The sequence below is a fragment of the Pseudophryne corroboree genome, chromosome 5 (genome assembly GCF_028390025.1).
Source record: "Pseudophryne corroboree isolate aPseCor3 chromosome 5, aPseCor3.hap2, whole genome shotgun sequence".
In the NCBI taxonomy this organism is placed as follows: domain Eukaryota; kingdom Metazoa; phylum Chordata; class Amphibia; order Anura; family Myobatrachidae; genus Pseudophryne; species Pseudophryne corroboree.
In genome coordinates this window covers 139,850,425-139,876,214 of record NC_086448.1, presented here as the reverse complement: position 1 = coordinate 139,876,214, position 25,790 = coordinate 139,850,425, and the positions used below count along the sequence as shown (strand labels likewise).

At 44.0% G+C, this 25,790-nt stretch overlaps 1 protein-coding gene across 1 annotated transcript in view; it reads right to left on the bottom strand.

The window, feature by feature from the left end:
- ITGB8 (integrin subunit beta 8) overlaps positions 1-25,790 on the bottom strand; it is a 243,159-nt gene that overhangs the window by 59,519 nt on the left and 157,850 nt on the right. The window contains exons 5-6 of the mRNA XM_063921754.1: positions 9,848-10,013; positions 6,945-7,103 (exon numbers count right to left, since the gene is read on the bottom strand). Coding sequence (XP_063777824.1) covers positions 6,945-7,103; positions 9,848-10,013 — 325 coding nt within the window. The remainder of the gene's footprint in view (positions 1-6,944; positions 7,104-9,847; positions 10,014-25,790) is intronic.

The following is a 25,790-nucleotide window of genomic DNA, read 5'->3' as shown; positions in this document are numbered from 1 at the left end:
CAGTGTCTTTAAACACCGCTCTCAAGTTCTACAAATCATCAGTGTCTTTAAACACCGTTCTCAAATTCTACAAGTCATCAGTGTCTTTAACCACCGCTCCCAAGTTTTGCAAGTTACCAGTGTCTTTAACCACCGCTCCCAAGTTTTGCAAGTTACCAGTGTCTTTAACCACCGCTCCCAAGTTTTGCAAGTTACCAGTGTCTTTAACCACCGCTCCCAAGTTCTACAGTGTCTTTAATCATTGCTCTCAAGTCATACAAATCATCAGTGTCTTTAACCACCGCTCTCAAGTTCTATAAACCATCAGTATCTTTAGTCACCGCTCTCAAGTCATACAAATCATCAGTGTCTTTAACCACCGCTCACAAGTGTTTCAAATCATCAGAGTCTTTAACCACCGTTCACTAGTTCTTCAAATCATCAGTATCTTTAAAAACATCACTCACAAGTTCTTCAGTCACTATTATCTTGTACCAACACTCACAAGTACTTCTTTTCCTGGAATCTTTAACATTGCTTACAAGTTCTCCTATAGGCCTGGACATTCCCCCCATACGTTCCTTTTCTGCTATGTGACATTGTGTTGCTCCCTTCCTGCAATAAAGTTCTTAAATATTTTCACCAAGCTTTACTGTCAGAGTCCTGTATGAGGGAGACCTATATCAAGCCATCCCTGTTCCGACCCAACTGTGGTTCCTCTCCCCTACCATCGGGAGAACCCCCGAGTTCACAACACCCCCAACCTAGGTCAGTGACAGTATACTTAGGCCTCATGGACCCAGGGGATCGGAGCCTAGAGGCAAGTAGCATCCAGGACTTGATTTCTCGAGTACAAAGTCAGGAAGCAGCACAGGGCCAGGTGATGCATTATCTCCAGGAATTATCTGACCGGCTGGATCAAATTCAGACTTCTCTGGCTTCAGTAGTACCCGCTCCAGTGGTTGTCTCTAGTAATGTTCCATCCTCCTCTGGAACCAGGTCACGCCTTCAGCTCCCTACTCCTTCTCACTATAATGGGAATCCAAAGAATTGCTGTGGTTTTCTCAAACAGTGCGAGGTACATTTTGAACTTCTTTCACATAACTTCCCTACTGATCGGTCCAAGGTGGCATACATTATTTCTTTGCTCGAGGGTTCAGCGTTGGATTGGGTGTCTCCGCTATGGGAGCGATCTGATCCATTGGTTTCTAGTTACACCAATTTCATTACATCATTCCGGAGGATCTTTGATGAGCCCGGCAGGACGACCGCTGCCTCTGCAGACTTGCTTTGTGTCCGACAAGGCTCTCGTTCAGTTGGACAGTATGTAATTAATTTTCAGACCATAGCCTGAGAACTGCGCTGGAATAATGATGCCCTTCGGGCTGCCTTTTGGAACGGGCTCTCCGATCGTCTAAAGGACGAGTTGGTCACTAGAGATTTGCCGGATTCTTTAGAACAGTTGATCTCGCTCTGTGTAAAGGTGGATCTTCGCATGCAGGAACGAGGTGGCGAACGTAGTCGGTCAGATCGATCAAGGGTCCGATCTCTTCCTTCTAAGCAAACGGTTATTCCAAGTCCTGATGAACCCATGCAGATTAATCGATCTCGGCTGTCCCCAGAAGAATGTCAGCGTCGTCGTCAGGGTAGACTCTGCCTCTACTTTGGAGCCGCGGATCACTTTCTCAAGTTTTGCAAGTCTTGCCCGGGAAACGGGCAGTCCTAGCTTGTTCCGGAGGAGTCGAGCTAGGGGTTTCTTCTAAACCTTCTCCGCCAGTGGACTGTTTACTCTCCGTGTCTCTGTTCTCCGAGTCAATAGCCAAACCCGTTAAGGCTCTGCTGGACTCAGAGGCTGCAGGGAATTTTATTTCCCTTTCCTGTGCCCAGGATCTGGGTTTTCAGCTACGGTCGGTCGAACGACCTATTACGTTGACTGCTATCAATGGGACCCAAATTTCTAACGGTCTGATTTCAAGTTGTACAGTACCAATCAAACTGCAAGTGGGAGCTCTGCATCAAGAACACCTGGAGTTCCAAGTGATTCGGGAGATGCCCCACGATCAGGTTCTTGGACTTCCTTGGCTTAAACTTCACAACCCTCACATCGACTGGAGTTCGACACAAATAACATCTTGGAGTTCTTTTTGTCATTCAAATTGTCTCACCCCTGTCTATCCGCTCCGTGTATCTTACATGTCAGATGAAGGGCTCATTCCGGAGGCCTATCAGGAGTTTTCTGACGTGTTCTCGGAGCAAGCGGACGATCAGCTACCACCGCATAGACCCTGGGACTGCCCCATTGAGCTCATTCCGGGGGAAATGCCACCTCGGGGTCGCACTTATCCCTTATCATTGCCGAGACCCAAGCTATGTCGGACTATATCAAGTCTAATCTGCAGAAAGGATTCATCCGCCCCTCTACCTCCTCGGCGGGGGCGGGTTTCTTTTTTGTGAAGAAGAAGGACGGAGGGCTGAGACCATGTATTGACTATCGTGGTCTAAAGGATGTCACCATTAAGAATAAGCATCCTTTGCCGCTCATTACGGAGCTTTTTGATAGAGTTCGCGGAGCCCGAGTTTTCACCAAGCTTGATTTAAGGGGAGTTTATAATTTGATACGTATCCGACAGGGGGACGAATGGAAGACGGCCTTCAATACCAGGGACGGGCATTACGAGTATCTGGTAATGCCGTTTGGCCTCAGCAACGCCCCTGCCGTCTTCCAGGGATTCATTAACGAAGTCTTTCGGGATATGCTATACCTAAGTGTAGTGGTATATTTGGATGACATTCTGATATTTTCTAAAAATCTCACAGAGCACAGAATACAGGTCAAAGAGGTACTTCTTCGATTGCGAGAGAATCATCTTTATGGCAAGATTTCCAAATGTACTTTTGAGGTTCCTTCTATTCCATTTCTTGGTTACATCATTTCGGGCACGGAGCTTCGTATGGATCCAGAGAAACTCACTGCCATCCGGGACTGGACTCAGCCTCTTTCCTTGAAAGCGGTACAACGATTTCTGGGTTTTGCAAATTACTACCAGAAATTCATAAAGGGATTCTCTACCATCGTGGCACCTATTACTGCCCTAACCAAGAAGAGTTCTGACCCAAGTCATTGGTCTTCCGAAGCTGTAGCAGCGTTCGCTCAGTTAAAGGCAGCCTTTATGTCCGCTCCAGTACTTCAACAACCAAATTTTTCAAAACCATTCTTTTTGGAAGTTGATGATTCCACGGTAGGCATAGGTGCCGTGCTTTCGCAGTATGCTCCAGATGGGAAGTTACATCCATGTGGTTTCCATTCTCGCAAATTCTCTCCTGCGGAACAGAATTACACCATTGGAGACAAAGAGCTTTTGGCAATAAAATCTGCCTTGGAGGAATGGAGATATCTTTTGGAAGGTGCTAAACACCTAATTACAATTTTCACTGATCATAAGAATTTGCTGTACCTCAAGACGGCCCAGTGCTTGAATCCCCATCAAGCTAGATGGGCGCTCTTCTTTACTCGGTTTTCGTTTGTTATTAAGTACCGGGCTGGGACTTTTAACACCAAGGCTGATGCTTTATCCCGTTCCTTAACAGCTTCGGATGAGGAGAATTCCATTAAGAAGGCTTTGATTCTCAGTCCAGTTTCTATGTCAGCGGCTCCCACCGCTCTGGGTCCTCCTCCTGGGAAAATGTCTGTGCCAGCTAAATTTCGACCAAGGTTGTTGCAGTGGGCTCATATTTCCAAGTTTTCCGGTCATCCTGGAGTTCAAAAGATGTGGGAGTTTCTACGAAGGTCTTACTGGTGGGACACTATGAAGAAGGATATTCAAGATTATGTCAACTCATGTCCTCAGTATGCTCAGCACAAAATTCTTCGTTTGCCTCCTGTGGGGTTGTTGCATCCACTGTCCATTCCTCAGAGGCCTTGGACCCATATCTCTGTGGACTTTGTCACCGAATTGCCCCTCTCCAAGGGTCACAATACTGTCTGGGTAATTATCGACCATTTCTCTAAGATGGCATATTGTGTACCTTTGACCGGGTTACCATCAGCTCCCAAGTTTTCTTTGTTATTTATCCGAGAACATTTCCGCCTGCACGGCTTACCTCAGGAAATCGTCTCTGACCAGGGAGTACAATTCACTGCAAGATTCTGGAGAGCTCTCTGTACGGCCTTACAAATAAAACTCAAGTTTTCATCCGCTTACCATCCACAAACCAATGGGCAAACTGAACGCGTCAATCAAGATTTAGAGACTTTTCTCCGTGTTTATCTTTCTTCCTCGCAAGATGATTGGGTGGAACTGTTGCCATGGGCCGAGTTTGCCCATAATCATCTGTACCACTCTTCGACTGGTGAGTCCCCATTTTTCATTAATTATGGGTTCCATCCTCAATTTCCTGAATTACCCATTTGTCCTCCGGAGGATGTTCCTGCTGTAGCCTCTACTCTTCGGCACTTCAGCCAAATTTGGAGTCGAGTTCATGCTAATCTCAAGAGAGTCTCCGGCCGCTATAAGTTCTTTGCGGATAGGAAGCGCGGAGCAGCTCCCCAATACAAGGTTGGTGATAGGGTATGGCTTTCCACCCGCAACCTCCGGTTAAGGGTGCCCACTATGAAGTTCGCCCCAAAGTTTATTGATCCTTACCCCGTGTTACAAGTCCTGAACCCGGTTGTCTGCAAATTGGTATTGCCTTCCCACCTCCGCATACCAAACACCTTTCATGTCTCTCTCCTTTGCCCCCTTATTTTAAACTGGTTCCATTTAAAGTCCCCGAGGCCAACCTCTGCAGAGTCTGAAGCTGGAACGGACTTTGAAATCAAAGCTATTCTTGACTCTCGTTATCTTCACAAGAATCTACAGTATTTGGTGGAGTGGAAAGGTTTTGGCCCCGAGGAGAGGAGCTGGGTCAAGGCTACTGAAGTTATGGCTCCCCGACTGGTGCGGTTTTCCATTCCAGACATCCAACAAAACCTGTAAAGTGTCCGGGGGCCACTCCTGGAGGAGGGGGTACTGTCACACGCTATAGGCGGCGTTCACCGCGCTTACCCCTGCGTGCCTGCTGGTCTGTGTTGCGACCTCCGCCTTCGATGGTCCACGGGCTCCGGCGTCTGGCTGGCGCGGCTCCCGGCGTTTCCCCGGGGCAGGGGCGCCGCCATGACACCCGGCATCACGTGGGCGGGGAGCAGGTGACGTCATCAGACTGTTCCGCCAATCCAGCGGGGGCGGGAGATTCAAAGGCAGACGCCGGGCAGAGCCTCGGCGCCTGAGTATCGTCTTTTCCCCTGAAGTGGATGCCAGTGCTCTTGTTCCCGGCGAATCTCTCTGCAGTCGTACCCCAGTGTCTCCGGCACTTCCAGGTGCCAGTTGCTGCACAGTTCCAGCGTATACAGCGGCTGGTGTGTTCCTCTGCAATCCAGTCACCAGTGCTTCTTGGAGTCAGCGTGGGCTGCGGGCTAAACGCCGCTCTCAAGTTCTACAAGTCATCAGTGTCTTTAAACACCGCTCTCAAGTTCTACAAGTCATCAGTGTCTTTAAACACCGCTCTCAAGTTCTACAAGTCATCAGTGTCTTTAAACACCGTTCTCAAATTCTACAAGTCATCAGTGTCTTTAACCACCGCTCCCAAGTTTTGCAAGTTACCAGTGTCTTTAACCACCGCTCCCAAGTTTTGCAAGTTACCAGTGTCTTTAACCACCGCTCCCAAGTTTTGCAAGTTACCAGTGTCTTTAACCACCGCTCCCAAGTTTTGCAAGTTACCAGTGTCTTTAACCACCGCTCCCAAGTTTTGCAAGTTACCGGTGTCTTTAACCACCGCTCCCAAGTTTTGCAAGTTACCAGTGTCTTTAACCACCGCTCCCAAGTTCTACAGTGTCTTTAATCATCGCTCTCAAGTCATACAAATCATCAGTGTCTTTAACCACCGTTCTCAAGTTCTACAGTGTCTTTAATCACCGCTCTCAAGTCATACAAATCATCAGTGTCTTTAACCACCACTCTCAAGTTCTATAAATCATCAGTATCTTTAGTCACCGCTCTCAAGTCATACAAATCATCAGTGTCTTTAACCACCGCTCACAAGTGTTTCAAATCATCAGAGTCTTTAACCACCGTTCACCAGTTCTTCAAATCATCAGTATCTTTAAAAACATCACTCACAAGTTCTTCAGTCACTATTATCTTGTACCAACACTCACAAGTACTTCTTTTCCTGGAATCTTTAACATTGCTTACAAGTTCTCCTATAGGCCTGGACATTCCCCCCATACGTTCCTTTTCTGCTATGTGACATTGTGTTGCTCCCTTCCTGCAATAAAGTTCTTAAATATTTTCACCAAGCTTTACTGTCAGAGTCCTGTATGAGGGAGACCTATATCAAGCCATCCCTGTTCCGACTCAACTGTGGTTCCTCTCCCCTACCATCGGGAGAACCCCCGAGTTCACAACACCCCCAACCTAGGTCAGTGACACTGCAATCAGGTCTGAATTGCCCCCTTTGTACTTTGCAAAGAAAGCCTTCATTCAATCAGTTTCTGCCCATTGCTGCTACTCTACAGACCACTGCATGTTATAGAAACTCTGGGTTCATTAGCATACGGTCAATCAAGGCACACAGTGGGTCCAAAGCTGATCCTGTACTGCACATCAAGGGGGATTCCAAGTAGGAGCTTCAGGAGTGTGGCACCTCGAATAACGTCATTGTGACCCTACCCACCACCGTGCAATGTCATTATTTGTGCTATGGCACAGCAGGAAATTACCCCAAATGTGGGAGTTTCCAGGATATTTTGGGTGTATAGACTAGACTAGTATGCATTAATTGCCATCTATGTAATTGCTTGATGCTTATTCGATATGATTGCAGCAGGCAGTGAGTAGATAAGGCAATCGCACCGCACTGTGACAAGATAACAATAAAGAACACTTGTTAGAAGCTCATACTGTATTTCCTCTGTAATGCATCCTTACCATATCTGTAGCTCTGGTGTAAACATTGTCTTTGAGATGGCAATTGCCATCATTCGGAGTGACTATTCCTGCTAATTTACTGTCAAGTGCTAAATGAGAAGTTTGATCTGTCATTAAAATAATAAAACGTTTTGCTCCTTTTCTCCAGCCAATATCTTTCTGAAACAAAAATAGAAAAACATTACAAAGCTGGTTATGCGGAAACTAAATATGTATATATACACACCTGCACAAAAAGACTATGAAAATATAGTATTTATTACAATCAAGTTCTCTATGTTTACTATGACAGCTATAAAATAGGAAACAATATAGCAATGTATCTCTAATTGTAGCAATGAAACAGCTACAGTATGGACATTACAAGAAGTAACACAGTGGTTAAATGTACAGCTGAACAACAACAGTAAAATCACTACAGAAGATGGGACAAAGAAAGTCAAAAGATCAACTACAAGCCTTTTGGAAGGGCCATGTTTTCAGATTTTATTGATGAAATAAACAACTCTGCATCATAGAACTGTGATAAATATCTCTCATGGCTCTGAAACTGAACAGCCTCCTTCCAGTCTCTGAACCACTGGTAGGTGGCTGTGCTGGACTGAGAGAATGCAGGACAGCTCCCGTTCGGTCCCCCAGCTGTATAACAAGATATGGAACATAAAATATGAAATTGTAATCATCTCTCTGTAGAATGCTATTGGCTGCAGTGTCACTTTGCCACTCTCTCATCCCCAACTCAGAATTCAGAAACCAGAAGCTTATTCACAGGTACTTTATCCTATAACATGGGTGCCAGCTTATTACACAATAGTAAGTTTCTAACCTATAGGCCCTCAGAATAGCCAGAATGTATCAGAGCATGCACAATAAAATGTGTCATAGGGATCATGGTCTAGGCGTATCCCAATGTGTCCCAATATTGCAAGTAGCTGTGGACTTCCACTGTGGACAGAAGTAGAGCAAAAGGACAGAATAGGACAGGAGATGGTTAAACCCTTCAGGCTGGGGGCGGACCTGGGAAAGCACCAGTGTTTAGTGGCCTATGGATGTAGAGGGTAGGGGTTGTCCCTGATTTGTATTAGGGATCTGGCAGTTAGGTCAGCCTCTTTTCTAGAAGCTTTTCCCTCCCTACCTTTGGTTTTTTACTATGATGATGGTGGATTGTTTTGAGATGGTCGACGGTTACGGTGGTGGATTATTACCTGTTGTTGGTTGAGTTTGCTAATTGGTTTGGGTGCGCTAACCTTCGATGACTGTTATAACATCTGCTGGATCACCTTAATGGGGGCAGCCTCACCACCCGGACGGGTGATTAGTCAAGTGAAGGTTGAGTGGATACCTTTGTTTGGTGTTTTAGTGTTGTTTACTTGGCTGGGTCTGTAAAGAGCATCGGGGTTGACTGTTACTGCCATTCTTTCTTGCCACCATACTCTTAATTTCTTTACTCTGCTTTATTAGTTATATTAGGTTACTACTTATAAATAAATAGCCGTCAAGTTTTTCTGCCAAATTCAAGTCTCTGAGTCTTTATTTTAGATGTTAAATTAGTTGTATGTCACTGGATAAGTTTAACTGGACAGCCCTCAGCCCTTAAGTGGTTTATGTTCTATTTCATACATATGTTCAAGGGGTTTAACACTAAAGGCCACTGTTTTAATCTAATTTAACTGTCCTGGAACCAATCCACTCTTGCTACCTTAGGCATTTCTTTACTAACAATAGGTACACTGCTGCCATTAAGTGGTACACCTAATAGTAATAGTAACTAGACATTCTGTGGTATTAGGAGAAGATTTATAAAAGATTGGAGAGAGAGATAAAGTAGAAAGAGAGATGTAGTACCAACCAATCAGCTTCTATAATTTTTCAAACACAGCCTGAAAAATGACAGATGCTGACTGGTTAGTACTTTATCTCTACACAAGCTTTGATAAATCTCCCCTCTCCTTTGTGTAATCAATGGGTTGTGTCTATGTTCCCTTCGTGATCAGGACCAGGAAATGACAGCACAAGAGGGCAGAAGAGAACTTCCGCCCTTACAGCACCTTAATCTTTTATCCATTCTCCATTTGTTTGAGATTATTTTGTATAATTTACGCACAATTGTACCCTCGCGGGCTCGCTTCACTCGCCACAGGTTACTATTCCAAATAGTTGGTGACATGGACCCAGGGGCTTATGGGAAAGGTCCTCTCCACGAAGGGTAACTAGATGCTACCATAATTTAATATATGCCACAAAAGCACATCCCTCCATTACACTATTATCACACGTCTGCACTGCTCACACCCAGCAAGAATGACTTTGATATATCCTGCTCCTGTCCAGAAACACAAACATGGATTCAGACAAGGAAATGATTTTCATTCCTCCAATAACAGATGTTTATATTTCTTGGCTCTATTCTGTGGCTCATTACAATGGCACCTTCCCTTATTTTGCAATGTAGCTCCTGCTGTACCCCACCCATGACAGTGTAATAAGGTTTGTGTGTTGATAAGCCGCTCTCAGAATCACTATAGTGCTGAGATGTCAGCACATGTGTTACGTGACTTACTATAGCCACCCTATTTCTCTGCAAAGGTTGTCAGAGTCTCCGTCGTGTCATCAATGGTCTGTGTCAGGTCACAATGACTACTGTAGGCTGTAGGTTGTTCAGGCAGGGACCTATTGTCAATACCCCTATGAGATTGCTGTACGTGAAAACACGCTGTCTGTCTATGATACACTCTGGGTGATGAATTTGGCCCACATATTTTTATCCAACCAGTGGTACCTAACCTGCTCCACTGATCTGGAACATGTATAGATATGCAACTCTAGCACAGTCATGTACAGCAGCAGTAGTAACATGTTAAGGTAATTTTTTACAAACATCAAAGGTAATAATACATACTCACATGACAAACCGCTGCCTGCAGCATAGCATCAAAGGCACATTCTGGGTTATCTATATTCCCAGCTATTTTCTGCTTGCCAACAATTTGCTTGAATTGTGTAATATTGTTTGTTAAGGACAGAACATGAATGAATCCATGAGCTGGCATGCAGACCTCATAGTAATCACTGTAAGAGATAGAATTCATTATTTGGCAATACTGCACACACAATTGCATAGCAAGCTAACAAAAATAGATTGAACATAATCTAACTCCACCTTTTCTGAATGGGCTTAAACAGTGGTTCCCAAAGTGGGTGTTGTGGCACCCTAGCCGTGAACAAATGTTGATACTCTAGGGACTGTGATTCAGAAAAGTTTGGTAACTACTGGGCTAAAAGAATCTGAGGTGAGACGGCTGCCAAATAACCTTAAATCCATGGATCAAATACTTAATATATCCTATTTACTAATTAAACATTTTTTTTTTAATTACAACCAAAAATGCTGGCAAATTATTTGTTGCTGAGTTCCCCAAATGCACTGAATTTTTGAATATTGAAAAGTCTGCAATAGGTGGAATGTCAGGAGATGCTTTCCATGTTTAAAACATAAGGGGGAGATTTATCAAATCTTGGAGAAAGATAAAGTGCCAACCAACATGCTTCAAAGTGTCATCTTACAGACTGTGGGGGTTATTCAGAGTTGGTTGCAGATTTTGAGATTTTTGCAAAATCTGCGACTACTAAAATCACATGCTGGGGGCCGCCCAGCACAGGGCAAGGCCGCCAAGCATGTATGGCACCACCTTGCACTGTGATCCTAATTCAATTGCGATCGCATTTCAAAAACCTGAAATAGAGATTGACCCCTGTTTACGAAGCATGGCTGCATAGGCAGATGCAATGCTGGAATGTTTCAAATCGCAGGAAACGCAGGCGACATCATCGATCGGCCCCGAAAATGACCATGACATGCCTGTGTTTCCTGCTGCCCTCCCCCCAATGCGCGTCACCACCCCAAGGCGCCCGCCACCTGTCAATCATAATGCTATTGCATCTTTCCCGGATGGCGCTTGCGAATTATCCTGAAAATCGCCCCCTGTGTCAGTAAAAAAAGACAGAAGTGATCGGTTGTTATGAGAAACATCTCTACTTTATCTCTCTCCAATATTTGAAAAACCTCCCCCTTAATATATTCACACACAAAGAACAAAAAGGAACATCTCTGAACCTTTTATGGTTTGTTGCTGGAAGAGAAGCCACATAGATTTGGCTCCCTAAAATGTGAAATGGGCAGCACATATATTAAGATACTGCATTATTGTGAATCATTAAAAGATACATAGAGCTGTAGGAAACAGCATACAATACTATACAAAAAAAAATAATGATAATGCCCAATACACATAATAACAGTCATAGGATATTGTTATGTCACATATGTTAAATCGCCATCACTGCTAAGAAAACATTGGTGGTATGACACAGGCAACCTGGGAAAGATTTCCTGCAGGTCAAAAAGTGTTAAATAAATTACTGTCGATGGAACCATGGTTTGTGTGGAATATTTGGAAACTTTTTACATTTTTTTTACAAAGTAATATTTTTATGTTATATTCTATTTATATAACATGGATTCATTTATTATATTTTTGTGTTTTTCATTGCAGTGTATAAATCTAAAAAGTAGTGCAGATCTCATAGCATTGAGAAGTAATCAAAGTAGTTACTCAGCATGAAGGAAGATTGCTGACACCATTGTAACCATAAGCATGACTAATGCACATTACACCTTTCTGGCTGTATATGAGTAGTAATACAGTATGCTAGCTAAACAATAAATAGGACCCCAGACAGCAGTAACTCACAGGTTAGAGTGAGAAGAAAGAAGCAATGCTGGTTATCAGTCATGAGACTGCTGGATAAGTGTGCTCTAGCACAGGGGTGGGCGAAAGACGACCCTCAGCAGTAACCTGTATTGAGCAGATTGATAGTAAGTGGTCAAATAGGGTGTGTCCAGGTTATAATATGTCAAAAGAACCCTGTAATAGTATAGATCAGTTTAAAAGGAACGAGGAAGAGGAAGCCTGGAAGACAAAAGATTCAGTTGAGCAATTATCCTGTCTTCTTGATGAGTGCTGGGGCAAATACAATAGAAAAGCTTTTAACAAATCTATGAAAGAATTTACGCCAGTCATGGGTGGTTTAAGAGAGGAGAGGGCCCCTGTGCAGGCTTCATGTGGGCCCCTTCCATGCTGTGGCGTAGTACACTCTGACCCTGTGCCAGAGTACACTGTGCACGCGAAAGGCTTCTGGAACATGGCGTCCTTGCCTTGTTCCCCCTCGACATCTCTATTGCACATGTGGTACCCACATTTAGGGCATTATTGCTGCATGCGATTACCGCCCTAACTGGCAGATAGTGCTGCCTGAAAAGATGGTCAAAATTAACTAAGGCACTGACAGGGTTAAAGACTGCCTAATCAAATGCTGCGGCGGTCGCCTGGCAATGACCCATGGATGGAGCAGAGATGGAGAGCGTTAGGACCCAGGGCAGCCCTTGTATGAGCACAGCGCGCGGGAAGCCTTGGAAGACAGGGATTGGACGGCCGGAGGCGCGAAAGGCAAGAAGAGGTCCCGGACTGACTGACCTGGCGGGAAGGAGATAACCGCGGTGTGTGCTGAGGAGGATCACGGCCACTTCACCTGGGGGAACGCAGCGCGAGTGAACAAGAGTGACCGCCGGCGCTGAGCTAACGCTGCAGGCAGGGAAGGGAGAGAGGGTCCTGTCACGTGTGAGCAGCGAGCCGCGGCTAGCCGAAGCGGAAGCCGCCAGCTACCCGCCGCCCAGAGAGAGATGCGGCGGAGCTGCGGGGACCCACAGAAGGGGGGAGAAACTACTAGAGGAGGTCTCCCAGCAGTGTGTCCACTGCCACCAGCCGCCACAGGTCAGACAGCCAGCGCACAGGAGAGGCTGCTGCTCCAACTATAAATACAGGTACCCAATTCTCCCTACACTCCAGCAAATTTATATGTAGTGGGGCCTGTTACTAGCAATATCCCCGGTGGGGAGAAAGGGGGACGCCCCTGATCTTAAGAGCTGCGTAACCCCGCGAGGACGACACCTCTCTAATAAATGGAAGTGCCCTACAATTGCCCCATGCTGTGGTAATTATACCTAAATCCTATCCATATGTTACCGTACCCGGAGTAGCTTTAGTTCCTCAGACTTGTCTTTCCGTGGATACAAATATCTTTTAGCACCACTTTCCATTGTTGCTGTGTTATGACACAAATAATCTATCTTGCACGCCTTCCTACAAATACTTACCTTACGTCCACTGACGTCTTCCCAAGAGTTTTATTAAAAGGGACACTGACCGCAGACGCCCACTGAGGTGCAGGAACTGAACATTAGTGCCCGGCGTGTAACACCATCTTATGGACGGTTTAGGGAGTGCTTCCAAATTACTCTCAGGACGTTTCTTGCCTCCAAATCTCATTATCGTTCAAATGATTACTATAGTATGTGATATGTATGATTATTTGCTCAGATTGTTGTCATGCCTTTGAGATACCTAAGCTGCAAATACTGTTATAGACAGGGAAAGATTCAGGGTATTGAAATGATGTCCAACCTATGCAATTGCTCCTGGTAAGAATGGAGTTATAGCGATGACTGATATTTTCAGTTCAATAAATGGTTGTCACCGACTCCATGTGTAGTGGTCCTTGAGCATATTGTGTTTGGGTTGTCCTGCCGGGGTTCTCCTGGTCCTTCTGCCCCAGCCATACAGGTGACGGGAAGAATAGTCGCTGGCCTCGACATCGTAGAAGAGTGGATACGGCCGACCCCGAAAACGACAGAGCTTCAGGTACGAAGCCACTTTATAGCGATATTACACACATGCGCAGATCACTGGGAAAATGACTGTCATGCCACTTTCCTGGTGATTTCTGTTTGCAGCTCTGGTGGCTGCCACAGGAATCCAGAGGAGTAAGTATAATTATATGGAGTGTGCAGTGTGGGGCCCCCTCGACCCAGAAGCCCATGCACACCACACACACTGCATTATAGATATGCCAATGACTCCAAAGAAATGTTCAGGCTCTTTGATATGCATAGAGGCCAGTTTACAATGTTTGAGGAAGAGATGGATCAAAACTTTGAGATAGATAAAGGAGAAGTTGCCAATACCAACCAATCAACTGCTGTCATTTTATAAAAAGCGGGGCAGATGTATTAACTTGGAGAAGGCATAATGAAGTGATAAACCAGTGATATGTGCAAGGTGATAAAGGCAGCAGCCAATCAGATCCTAAGTGTTAATTTACATATTGGAGCTGATTAGCTGGTGCCTTTATCACCCTGCACATATCACTGGTTTATCACTTCCTTATGTCTTCTACAGGTTCATACATCTGCCCCAGTGTTTGATAAATGACAGCTACTGTAGCAGCTGACACAGTGGGTTGATATGGGCAATCCTCTCAAAAGTTTGATGCATCTTCCCTTGAGACTTTTTGATGATCCATTTCCAGTCATTGATGAGAAATCCAATAACTTAGGAAGTGGATGCGTTCTTTTCCAAATTCACATTTCTCAAGCTCTGTGCAGATGTGTGAATATGTTCCAATGCTTTTTTCACATGGGAATGATGTAGTCTGAGACCTGGAGATGAAAGAAGGACATCATCCAGATATACAATGACATACTGATCTAGTACATTCCAATGAAAGTGTAATTGGCAAATGTTGGAATATTGCTGGGGTGTTGCATAATCCAAATACCATTATGCAGCATTCAACATGTACCAATTTCTAATATCTCCTTTCCATTTTCATTCTCCACTTGGATACGTCCCAAATTATAAATACTCTTCAGATCTAACACTGTAAACCATGCAACCTTTATGTCTATTTAAAAGTGCTGGCATAAATGGAAGATAGAAACACAGACTTTGATGGCAGATAAGAACCACTTGGCCATCTAGTCTGCTCATGTATACGCACACACATTAGTGTTAATTTTTGTCAGGGGTCAATTAACTTATCAATATTTGATATGTTTCTGGATTGTGGGAGGAAACCGGTGTACCCGTAGAAACCCACACAAGCAGAAGGAGAATATACAAACTCAACACAGTTAGGGCCGTGGTGGGTATCAAACCTTTGAACTCAGTGCTGTGAAACAGTAATGGTAACCAATACACCATCCGCACTGACCAAAAATGTTAAAAGCCTTAACCATAAGTCTAGCTGCACTTGAATAGACAAATTAAAAAGCAATTTAAAGCAGATAAGGAAGCATGGTGGAATGGAAAATCTCAAGAAATCGAAGAAGCCAGTAGAAACATGATTCACGGCTGTTGTACAGCATATTACGCAATTGCAATAAAAAATGTACACCCTCCACAACAAACTTCAAAGATCTAAATGACCAACATTTTAATCAATGAGCGGCAAACTTGAAAGATGGCAGGAATACTTTAACCACCTATAAAACTGCCCCAGGCCTAAAAACTTAGATCCTGACTTACTGGAAAACAATGACCTTCAGTATTGTATATTATACTGTATAATATATAACTACACATAAAAACTAACATAATTAATTAAACTATAAATAGAGGTGGATTAAATTACATAGAAAACTGGAACTGAACAGCCATAATATCAGTGTTTGGGCTGATGTGTTTTTTCTTATTCAAAGTGTTTTGTTTTTATTGTTTAATTTTCTAAGTGTTATTACAGTTAAAGCATTATTAAGAGTTATACAGGAGTTATTACAAGCTTTATCTACAGCTGGCATTGAGAGACGGTGATGGGACGATTTATATATATATATATATATATATATATATATATCTATATCTTGCGCTACATTAGAGCTGCACCTCTAGATTAACCCTACTGCTAGAACAGGGTTCCAAGAAACACATTAAAAACAAATTCTGAGGGCGCACAATGGACAAATTAAAATATATAAATTAAAATTCAACCAGCAACTTGAATACAAATAATAATAACAACATTAATTGTCCAATTATTCATAGTATAAATTCATGACGGATGTACAAACAGACAAACCCTTACAGGACTATCAGTTTCTGGGGGTTGCTGCCTTTTAAGAAGTGTACAGAGTATAATTCTCTTCTTAAAAAGGCAGCAACCCCCCAGAAACTGATAATCCTGTAAGGATTTGTCTGTTTGTACATCTGTCATGAATTTTATTTTATTATCATTTGTATTAGGTTGTTGGTTGAATTTTAATTTAAATATTTTAATTTGTCCATTGTGCGCCCTCAGAATTAGTTTTTTATATATATATATATATATATATATATATATATATCTCTTAGAAACAAAATAATTCCCCCTACAAACATTGGAACATCGGTCACCAAACATCGGACGATTGCGACCATCGGAAACATCATGACCATTGTGGCATTCATTTTGAAAGCCGGGCAGTCACCAGTTACACGGGAGGGGGAGGTGCTTGCAGGGTTTTATTTACACTTCCCCAGCGGCTGCTATTGTCTGCAGCTGCTGGGTGAGGGGTCCTGCCGTGCTGACCAATCAGCAGTAATCGTCAGCTAGGCAAACACTGGGGGAGGGTGACAGCAGCAGCGGGTGGAAGTTTTTTCTTCCCTGTCGCTGTAAACACTCTCTATCTGACTGGTCACATCCTGTGCAACCAGGTAAGATAAGACACTTGCTGGTATGGTCACATCTAATGAGACCATGCCAGGCAAGTGGTTAATTATTATTTTTTTAAATACACTTTTATTGACAGGTTAACAAGTTTGATAAACATGGTACAACACTGGGTGCAGCCAGTAGAAAAAGCCCTATAGTTAAGATGAAACATCATGTCAGACAATACACATACAAGTAAGCAGACCAGTATCTTTATGACTAAAAGAGAAAAGGCATAACGAGATCATTAAGCATACCAGAAAGGGAGTCCATTACTGAAAATTTCCAAATTATACCAGGAGGTTAGAGAGAAACATTTTCTCAAGACCTCCTTGAGCACTGGTGTTAATGTTCTGACATATGGCAACCAAACATCGAAAAATGTTGCTGTAATTTTTTTCTTTTTGCATCAACGTCCAATCCATCAAGAATAGAAAAGAAATTCTGGGGGTGTAATAAATTTAAAAAGATGGGATCAGGAGAGATCCACTTTGAAAGGATAGTTTTCTTGGTAGCTGCAGCTAATTTTGTCAAAAAGTTGCGGTGGCCACAGGTCAGAGCATTCGTGGCATCCTGGAGATAAATACTGTACCCCAAAAAGCCCAAGGCTTAGTAATCATAAAATTAACATGGAGAGTATGGTTGATATAGTCTTGAAGAGACAACCACATGTCTTGCACTATTGGACAGGTCCATAGACAATGTACAATATTGGCGTCAGGCAACCCACACTTATAACAATTAGAAGTAGGTGCATCCCCAATGAGAAATTTAAGTTTAGGGGTGAGGTAGGATCTAATTAAGATTTTTTTGGTGCATTTCAGTATAGGAAATTGAGACAAGACATTTGTTTAACTGAAGGTATGCCCGCAACATCTTCTCCATTGGGAGATTAGGGAAGTCTATTTGCCACTTCAGCAGTCCTACCATACCAGTGTCTAAAGAAAGTTGGAAACAACAGTGTGCATAGAAAACTGAGGTGGTAAAGGGGGTCCCCAGGCTTACACGTAACATGGTATATAAGACACAACTTTTATCAGCATCTTGAAGACTATGTGTTACCTTGCGCATGTAACTGACAGCTTGGAAATAAGCAAACATGGGTATGTGGAGAGAGGGAAATTTCCTCTGCAAAACTAAGGGGTCTATTTACTAAGCCTTGGATGGAGATAAAGTCACTGGAGATAAAAGTACCAGACAATCGGCTCCTAACTGTCATGTTTCAAACACAGCCTGTGGCATGGTAGTTAGGAGCCGATTGGCTGGTACTTTTCTCCAGCGACTTTATCTCCATCCAAGGCTTAGTACATAGACCCCTAAGTGAGAAACTGGAGTATAGGAATCTGGAGGCAAAAAATGGGCTACACAGTGAAATCCACCCAAATACCACGCCCTAAATATCGGGGAGGAGTAACCAGGTGGGAAATCCAGTTTTCCCCAGAAGGGTGTGAAAAGAGATATTGACTTAAGACACATTTAAGTTTTTAGGAACCATCCTCCGGGCCTTACACGTAGAGTTCAACAAAAAAATTGTCTTTTACCGATTCCGGTAAGGATTGTTGGGCAGTATGCAATAATGACAATAAATTCCATTCAGGTATAATAGGAGGTATTTTATTACCTAAATATGTAATCCCATCAGGAGGAGCCCACTTGAAGAGAATTTGGAGTGCGCCATCCTAATTTTGCTTCTGGGAAAAAGGCCAAGGCCTTGTTTTGTTAGAATTTATCTTAAAACCCGCTAACCTCTCAAAAGTATCAATTGTCATGAGCAAGGCTGGGACCGCCTCTTTCGGGTTTGTCATGTATAACAATAAGTCATCGGCAAATGCAGAGAACTTAATTTCTGAGTGTGCCATGCGAACACCCTTCCATCGGGAATGTAGAAAGCGGGCAACCTTGCCTCGTGCCCCGAGAGAGGCCAAAGGAACATATATTATAATTATTAATGGTTAGTAAGGCCATGGGTGAGAGATATAAGGCATTAAATACTGTATGTGGGTGAATTCAGGCCCAAAACCCTGCAAGTAAAACAAATTAGTTAAATGTGACCAAGATACACGGTTGAATGCTTTGTGAGCATCACAGCTAACCACAATAGTATTTTTATGAGTATTTTGGTGAGTCTGTAACATTACTGAGAGGAGTGTCCTAACATTATGAATAGAGATGAGCGGGTTCGGTTCCGAACCCCCCCGAACTTCAGCCTTTTTACACGGGTCCGAGGCAGACTCGGATCTTCCCGCCTTGCTCGGTTAACCCGAGCGCGCCCGAACGTCATCATCCCGCTGTCGGATTCTCGCGAGGCTCGTATTCTATCGCGAGACTCGGATTCTATATAAGGAGCCGCGCGTCGCTGCCATTTTCACACGTGCATTGAGATTGATAGGGAGAGGACGTGGCTGGCGTCCTCTCCGTTAGAATAGATAGAGACGCTTGAGTTGATTACTTAGTAATTTTGGGGAGCATTAGGAGTACTCAGAGTGCAGAGTTTTGCTGATAGTTACTAGTGACTGACCACCACCAGTTTTATTTATTATTTAATATAATCCGTTCTCTGCCTGAAAAAAAACGATACACAGTCACATACCATATCTGTGCTCAGCCTCAGTGTGCTGCATGATAATATCATCTATATGTATATCTGACTGTGCTGAGTGCTCACTGCTCACACAGCTGAATTGTGGGGGAGACTGGGGTGCAGTTATAGCAGGAGTACAGTGCACACTTTTGCTGCCAGTGTGACTGACCAGTGACCACCAGTATATTGTCTGCCTGAAAAAGTTAAACACTCCTGTGGTGTTTTTTTTTTTTATTCTATAAACGCATTCTGCTGACAGTGTCCAGCAGGTCCGTCATTCATTATATTATATAAATATTTACCTGCAGTAGTGTTATATTTTTTTTGTTCAACTCTATCATCTTTATCATCTCTATATTAGCAGACGCAGTACGGTAGTCCACGGCTGTGGCTACCTCTGTGTCGTCAGTGCTCGTCCATAATTGTATACCTACCTGTGGTGTGGTTTTTTTTTCTATCTTCTTCATACTAGTAGTTTAGGAGTCTGCTGACAGTGTCCAGCAGGTCCGTCATTATATTATATATACCTGCAGTAGTGATATATATATTTTTTTTATATCATTATAATCTCTATACTAGCAGACGCAGTACGGTAGTCCACGGCTGTAGCTACCTCTGTGTCGTCAGTGCTCGTCCATAATTGTATACCTACCTGTGGTGGGGTTTTTTTTTCTATCTTCTTCATACTAGTAGTTTAGGAGTCTGCTGACAGTGTCCAGCAGGTCCGTCATTATATTATATATACCTGCAGTAGTGATATATATATATTTTTTATATCATTATCATCTCTATACTAGCAGACGCAGTACGGTAGTCCACGGCTGTAGCTACCTCTGTGTCGTCAGTGCTCGTCCATAATTGTATACCTACCTGTGGTGGGGTTTTTTTTTCTATCTTCTTCATACTAGTAGTTTAGGAGTCTGCTGACAGTGTCCAGCAGGTCCGTCATTATATTATATATACCTGCAGTAGTGATATATATATATTTTTTATATCATTATCATCTCTATACTAGCAGACGCAGTACGGTAGTCCACGGCTGTAGCTACCTCTGTGTCGTCAGTGCTCGTCCATAATTGTATACCTACCTGTGGTGGGGTTTTTTTTTCTATCTTCTTCATACTAGTAGTTTAGGAGTCTGCTGACAGTGTCCAGCAGGTCCGTCATTATATTATATATACCTGCATTAGTGATATATATATATATTTTATATCATTATCATCTCTATACTAGCAGACGCAGTACGGTAGTCCACGGCTGTAGCTACCTCTGTCTCGTCAGTGCTCGTCCATAATTGTATACCTACCTGTGGTGGGGTTTTTTTTTCTATCTTCTTCAGACTAGTAGTATAGGAGTCTGCTGACAGTGTCCAGCAGGTCCGTCATTAAATTATATATACCTGCAGTAGTGATATATATATATTTTTTATATCATTATCATCTCTATACTAGCAGACGCAGTACGGTAGTCCACGGCTGTAGCTACCTCTGTGTCGTCAGTGCTCGTCCATAATTGTATACCTACCTGTGGTGGGTTTTTTTTTTTCTATCTTCTTCATACTAGTAGTTTAGGAGTCTGCTGACAGTGTCCAGCAGGTCCGTCATTATATTATATATACCTGCAGTAGTGATATATATATATTTTTTATATCATTATCATCTCTATACTAGCAGAGGCAGTACGGTAGTCCACGGCTGTAGCTACCTCTGTGTCGTCAGTGCTCGTCCATAATTGTATACCTACCTGTGGTGGGGTTTTTTTTTCTATCTTCTTCATACTAGTAGTTTAGGAGTCTGCTGACAGTGTCCAGCAGGTCCGTCATTATATTATATATACCTGCAGTAGTGATATATATATATTTTTTATATCATTATCATCTCTATACTAGCAGACGCAGTACGGTAGTCCACGGCTGTAGCTACCTCTGTGTCGTCAGTGCTCGTCCATAATTGTATACCTACCTGTGGTGGGTTTTTTTTTTCTATCTTCTTCATACTAGTAGTTTAGGAGTCTGCTGACAGTGTCCAGCAGGTCCGTCATTATATTATATATACCTGCAGTAGTGATATATATATATTTTTTATATCATTATCATCTCTATACTAGCAGACGCAGTACGGTAGTCCACGGCTGTAGCTACCTCTGTGTCGTCAGTCACTCGTCATCCATAAGTATACCAGTATCCATCCATCTCCATTGTTTACCTGAGGTGCCTTTTAGTTGTGCCTATTAAAATATGGAGAACAAAAATGTTGAGGTTCCAAAAATAGGGAAAGATCAAGATCCACTTCCACCTCGTGCTGAAGCTGCTGCCACTAGTCATGGCCGAGACGATGAAATTCCATCAACGTCGTCTGCCAAGGCCGATGCCCAATGTCATAGTACAGAGCATGTAAAATCCAAAACACAAAATATCAGTAAAAAAAGGACTCAAAAATCTAAAATAAAATCGTCGGAGAAGCGTAAACTTGCCAATATGCCATTTACCACATGGAGTGGCAAGGAACGGCTGAGGCCCTGGCCTATGTTCATGGCTAGTGGTTCAGCTTCACATGAGGATGGAAGCACTCAGCCTCTCGCTAGAAAAATGAAAAGACTTAAGCTGGCAAAAGCACAGCAAAGAACTGTGCGTTCTTCGAAATCACAAATCCACAAGGAGAGTCCAATTGTGTCGGTTGCGATGTCTGACCTTCCCACACTGGACGTGAAGAGCATGCGCCTTCCACCATTTGCACGCCCCCTGCAAGTGCTGGAAGGAGCACCCGCAGTCCAGTTCATGATAGTTAGACTGAAGATGTCAGTGTTGAAGTACACCAGGATGAGGAGGATATGGGTGTTGCTGGCGCTTGGGAGGAAATTGACAAGGAGGATTCTGATGGTGAGGTGGGTTTGTTTAAGTCAGGCACCCGGGGAGACACCTGTTGTCCGTGGGAGGAATATGGCCATTGACATGCCTGGTGAAAATACCAAAAAAATCAGCTCTTCGGTGTGGAAGTATTTCAACAGAAATGCGGACAACATTTGTCAAGCCGTGTGTTGCCTTTGTCAAGCTGTAATAAGTAGGGGTAAGGACGTTAACCACCTCGGAACATCCTCCCTTATACGTCACCTGCAGCGCATTCATCATAAGTCAGTGACAAGTTCAAAAACTTTGGGCGACAGCGGAAGCAGTCCACTGACCAGTAAATCCCTTCCTCTTGTAACCAAGCTCACGCAAACCACCCCACCAACTCCGTCAGTGTCAATTTCCTCCTTCCCCAGGAATGCCAATAGTCCTGCAGGCCATGTCACTGGCAATTCTGACGAGTCCTCTCCTGCCTGGGATTCCTCCGATGCATCCTTGCGTGTAACGCCTACTGCTGCTGGCGCTGCTGTTGTTGCTGCTGGGAGTCGAGGGTCATCCCAGAGGGGAAGTCGTAAGACGACTTTTACTACTTCCACCAAGCAATTGACTGTCCAACAGTCCTTTGCGAGGAAGATGAAATATCACAGCAGTCATCCTGCTGCAAAGCGGATAACTGAGGCCTTGGCATCCTGGGCGGTGAGAAACGTGGTTCCGGTATCCATCATTACTGCAGAGCCAACTATAGACTTGATTGAGGTACTGTGTCCCCGGTACCAAATACCATCTAGGTTCCATTTCTCTAGGCAGGCGATACCGAAAATGTACACAGACCACAGAAAAAGACTCACCAGTGTCCTAAAAAATGCAGTTGTACCCAATGTCCACTTAACCACGGACATGTGGACAAGTGGAGCAGGGCAGACTCAGGACTATATGACTGTGACAGCCCACTGGGTAGATGTATTGACTCCCGCCGCAAGAACAGCAGCGGCGGCACCAGTAGCAGCATCTCGCAAACGCCAACTCTTTCCTAGGCAGGCTACACTTTGTATCACCGCTTTCCAGAATACGCACACAGCTGAAAACCTCTTACGGCAACTGAGGAAGATCATCGCAGAATGGCTTACCCCAATTGGACTCTCCTGTGGATTTGTGGCATCGGACAACGCCAGCAATATTGTGTGTGCATTAAATATGGGCAAATTCCAGCACGTCCCATGTTTTGCACATACCTTGAATTTGGTGGTGCAGAATTATTTAAAAAACGACAGGGGCGTGCAAGAGATGCTGTCGGTGGCCAGAAGAATTGCGGGACACTTTCGGCGTACAGGCACCACGTACAGAAGACTGGAGCAACACCAAAAACGCCTGAACCTGCCCTGCCATCATCTGAAGCAAGAAGTGGTAACGAGGTGGAATTCAACCCTCTATATGCTTCAGAGGTTGGAGGAGCAGCAAAAGGCCATTCAAGCCTATACAACTGACCACGATATAGGAGGTGGAATGCACCTGTCTCAAGCGCAGTGGAGAATGATTTCAACGTTGTGCAAGGTTCTGCAACCTTTTGAACTTGCCACACGTGAAGTCAGTTCAGACACTGCCAGCCTGAGTCAGGTCATTCCCCTCATCAGGCTTTTGCAGAAGAAGCTGGAGACATTGAAGGAGGAGATAACACAGAGCGATTCCGCTAGGCATGTGGGACTTGTGGATGGAGCCCTTAATTCGCTTAACAAGGATTCACGGGTGGTCAATCTGTTGAAATCAGAGCACTACATTTTGGCCACCGTGCTCGATCCTAGATTTAAAACCTACCTTGGATCTCTCTTTCCGGCAGACACAAGTCTGCAAGGGTTCAAAGAACTGCTGGTGAGAAAATTGTCAAGTCAAGCGGAACGCGACCTGTCAACATCTCCTCCTTCACATTCTCCCGCAACTGGGGGTGCGAGGAAAAGGCTCAGAATTCCGAGCCCACCCGCTGGCGGTGATGCAGGGCAGTCTGGAGCGACTGCTGATGCTGACATCTGGTCCGGACTGAAGGACCTGCCAACGATTACGGACATGTTGTCTACTGTCACTGCATATGATTCTCTCACCATTGAAAGAATGGTGGAGGATTATATGAGTGACCGCATCCAAGTAGGCACGTCAGACAGTCCGTACGTATACTGGCAGGAAAAAGAGGCAATTTGGAGGCCCTTGCACAAACTGGCTTTATTCTACCTAAGTTGCCCTCCCACAAGTGTGTACTCCGAAAGAGTGTTTAGAGCCGCCGCTCACCTTGTCAGCAATCGGCGTACGAGGTTACTTCCAGAAAATGTGGAGAAGATGATGTTCATTAAAATTAATTATAATCAATTCCTCCATGGAGACATTCACCAGCAGCAATTGCCTCCACAAAGTACACAGGGAGCTGTGATGGTGGATTCCAGTGGGGACGAATTGATAATCTGTGAGGAGGGGGATGTACACGGTGATGAATCGGAGGATGATGATGAGGTGGACATCTTGCCTCTGTAGAGCCAGTTTGTGCAAGGAGAGATTAATTGCTTCTTTTTTGGTGGGGGTCCAAACCAACCCGTCATTTCAGTCACAGTCGTGTGGCAGACCCTGTCACTGAAATGATGGGTTGGTTAAAGTGTGCATGTCCTGTTTATACAACATAAGGGTGGGTGGGAGGGCCCAAGGACAATTCCATCTTGCACCTCTTTTTTCTTTCATTTTTCTTTGCGTCATGTGCTGTTTGGGGAGTGTTTTTTGGAAGGGCCATCCTGCGTGACACTGCAGTGACACTCCTAGATGGGCCAGGTGTTTGTGTCGGCCACTAGGGTCGCTTATCTTAGTCACACAGCTACCTCATTGCGCCTCTTTTTTTTCTTCTTTGCGTCATGTGCTGTTTGGGGAGTATTTTTTGGAAGGGCCATCCGGCCTGACACTGCAGTGCCACTCCTAGATGGGCCAGGTGTTTGTGTCGGCCACTAGGGTCGCTTAGCTTACTCACACAGCTACCTCATTGCGCCTTTTTTTTTCTTTGCGTCATGTGCTGTTTGGGGAGTGTTTTTTGGAAGGGCCATCCTGCGTGACACTGCAGTGCCACTCCTAGATGGGCCAGGTGTTTGTGTCGGCCACTTGGGTCGCTGAGCTTAGTCATCCAGCGTCCTTGGATGCAAATTTTAGGACTAAAAATAATATTGTGAGGTGTGAGGTGTTCAGAATAGACTGAAAATTAGTGGAAATTATGGTTATTGAGGTTAATAATACTTTGGGATCAAAATGACCCCAAATTCTATGATTTAAGCAGTTTTTTAGGGTTTTTTGAAAAAAACACCCGAATCCAAAACACACCCGAATCCGACAAAAAAAATTCGGTGAGGTTTTGCCAAAACGCGTTCGAACCCAAAACACGGCCACGGAACCGAACCCAAAACCAAAACACAAAACCCGAAAAATTTCCGGTGCACATCTCTAATTATGAACCGAATGTTGGTTCTTTAGAAAACAAGTTTGTGCTGGGTGTAATAAGAAGGGCAAAATCAGTTGGAAGCGTGACGCTAACAACTTAGTAAAAAATTTTAAGTCTTGGTTAAGGAGGGAAATAGGCCTATAAGAGTAGACTAAGGTTGGGTCCGCGTTAAAATCTGAAGGGGCTTTATGACCGTAAAGTATAGAATTATATACTCGCACAAGGTGGGGAGTATGTAAAGGTGACAATAATTTGTAGCAAGAGGCCGTAAACCCATCAGGGCCAGGGTTTTACCAGAGGGCAGTGACTCAATCACCATGTCAATTTCCAATTCTGTAAACGGGAAAGTTAACGAGTTCTTTTCAGATTGTGACA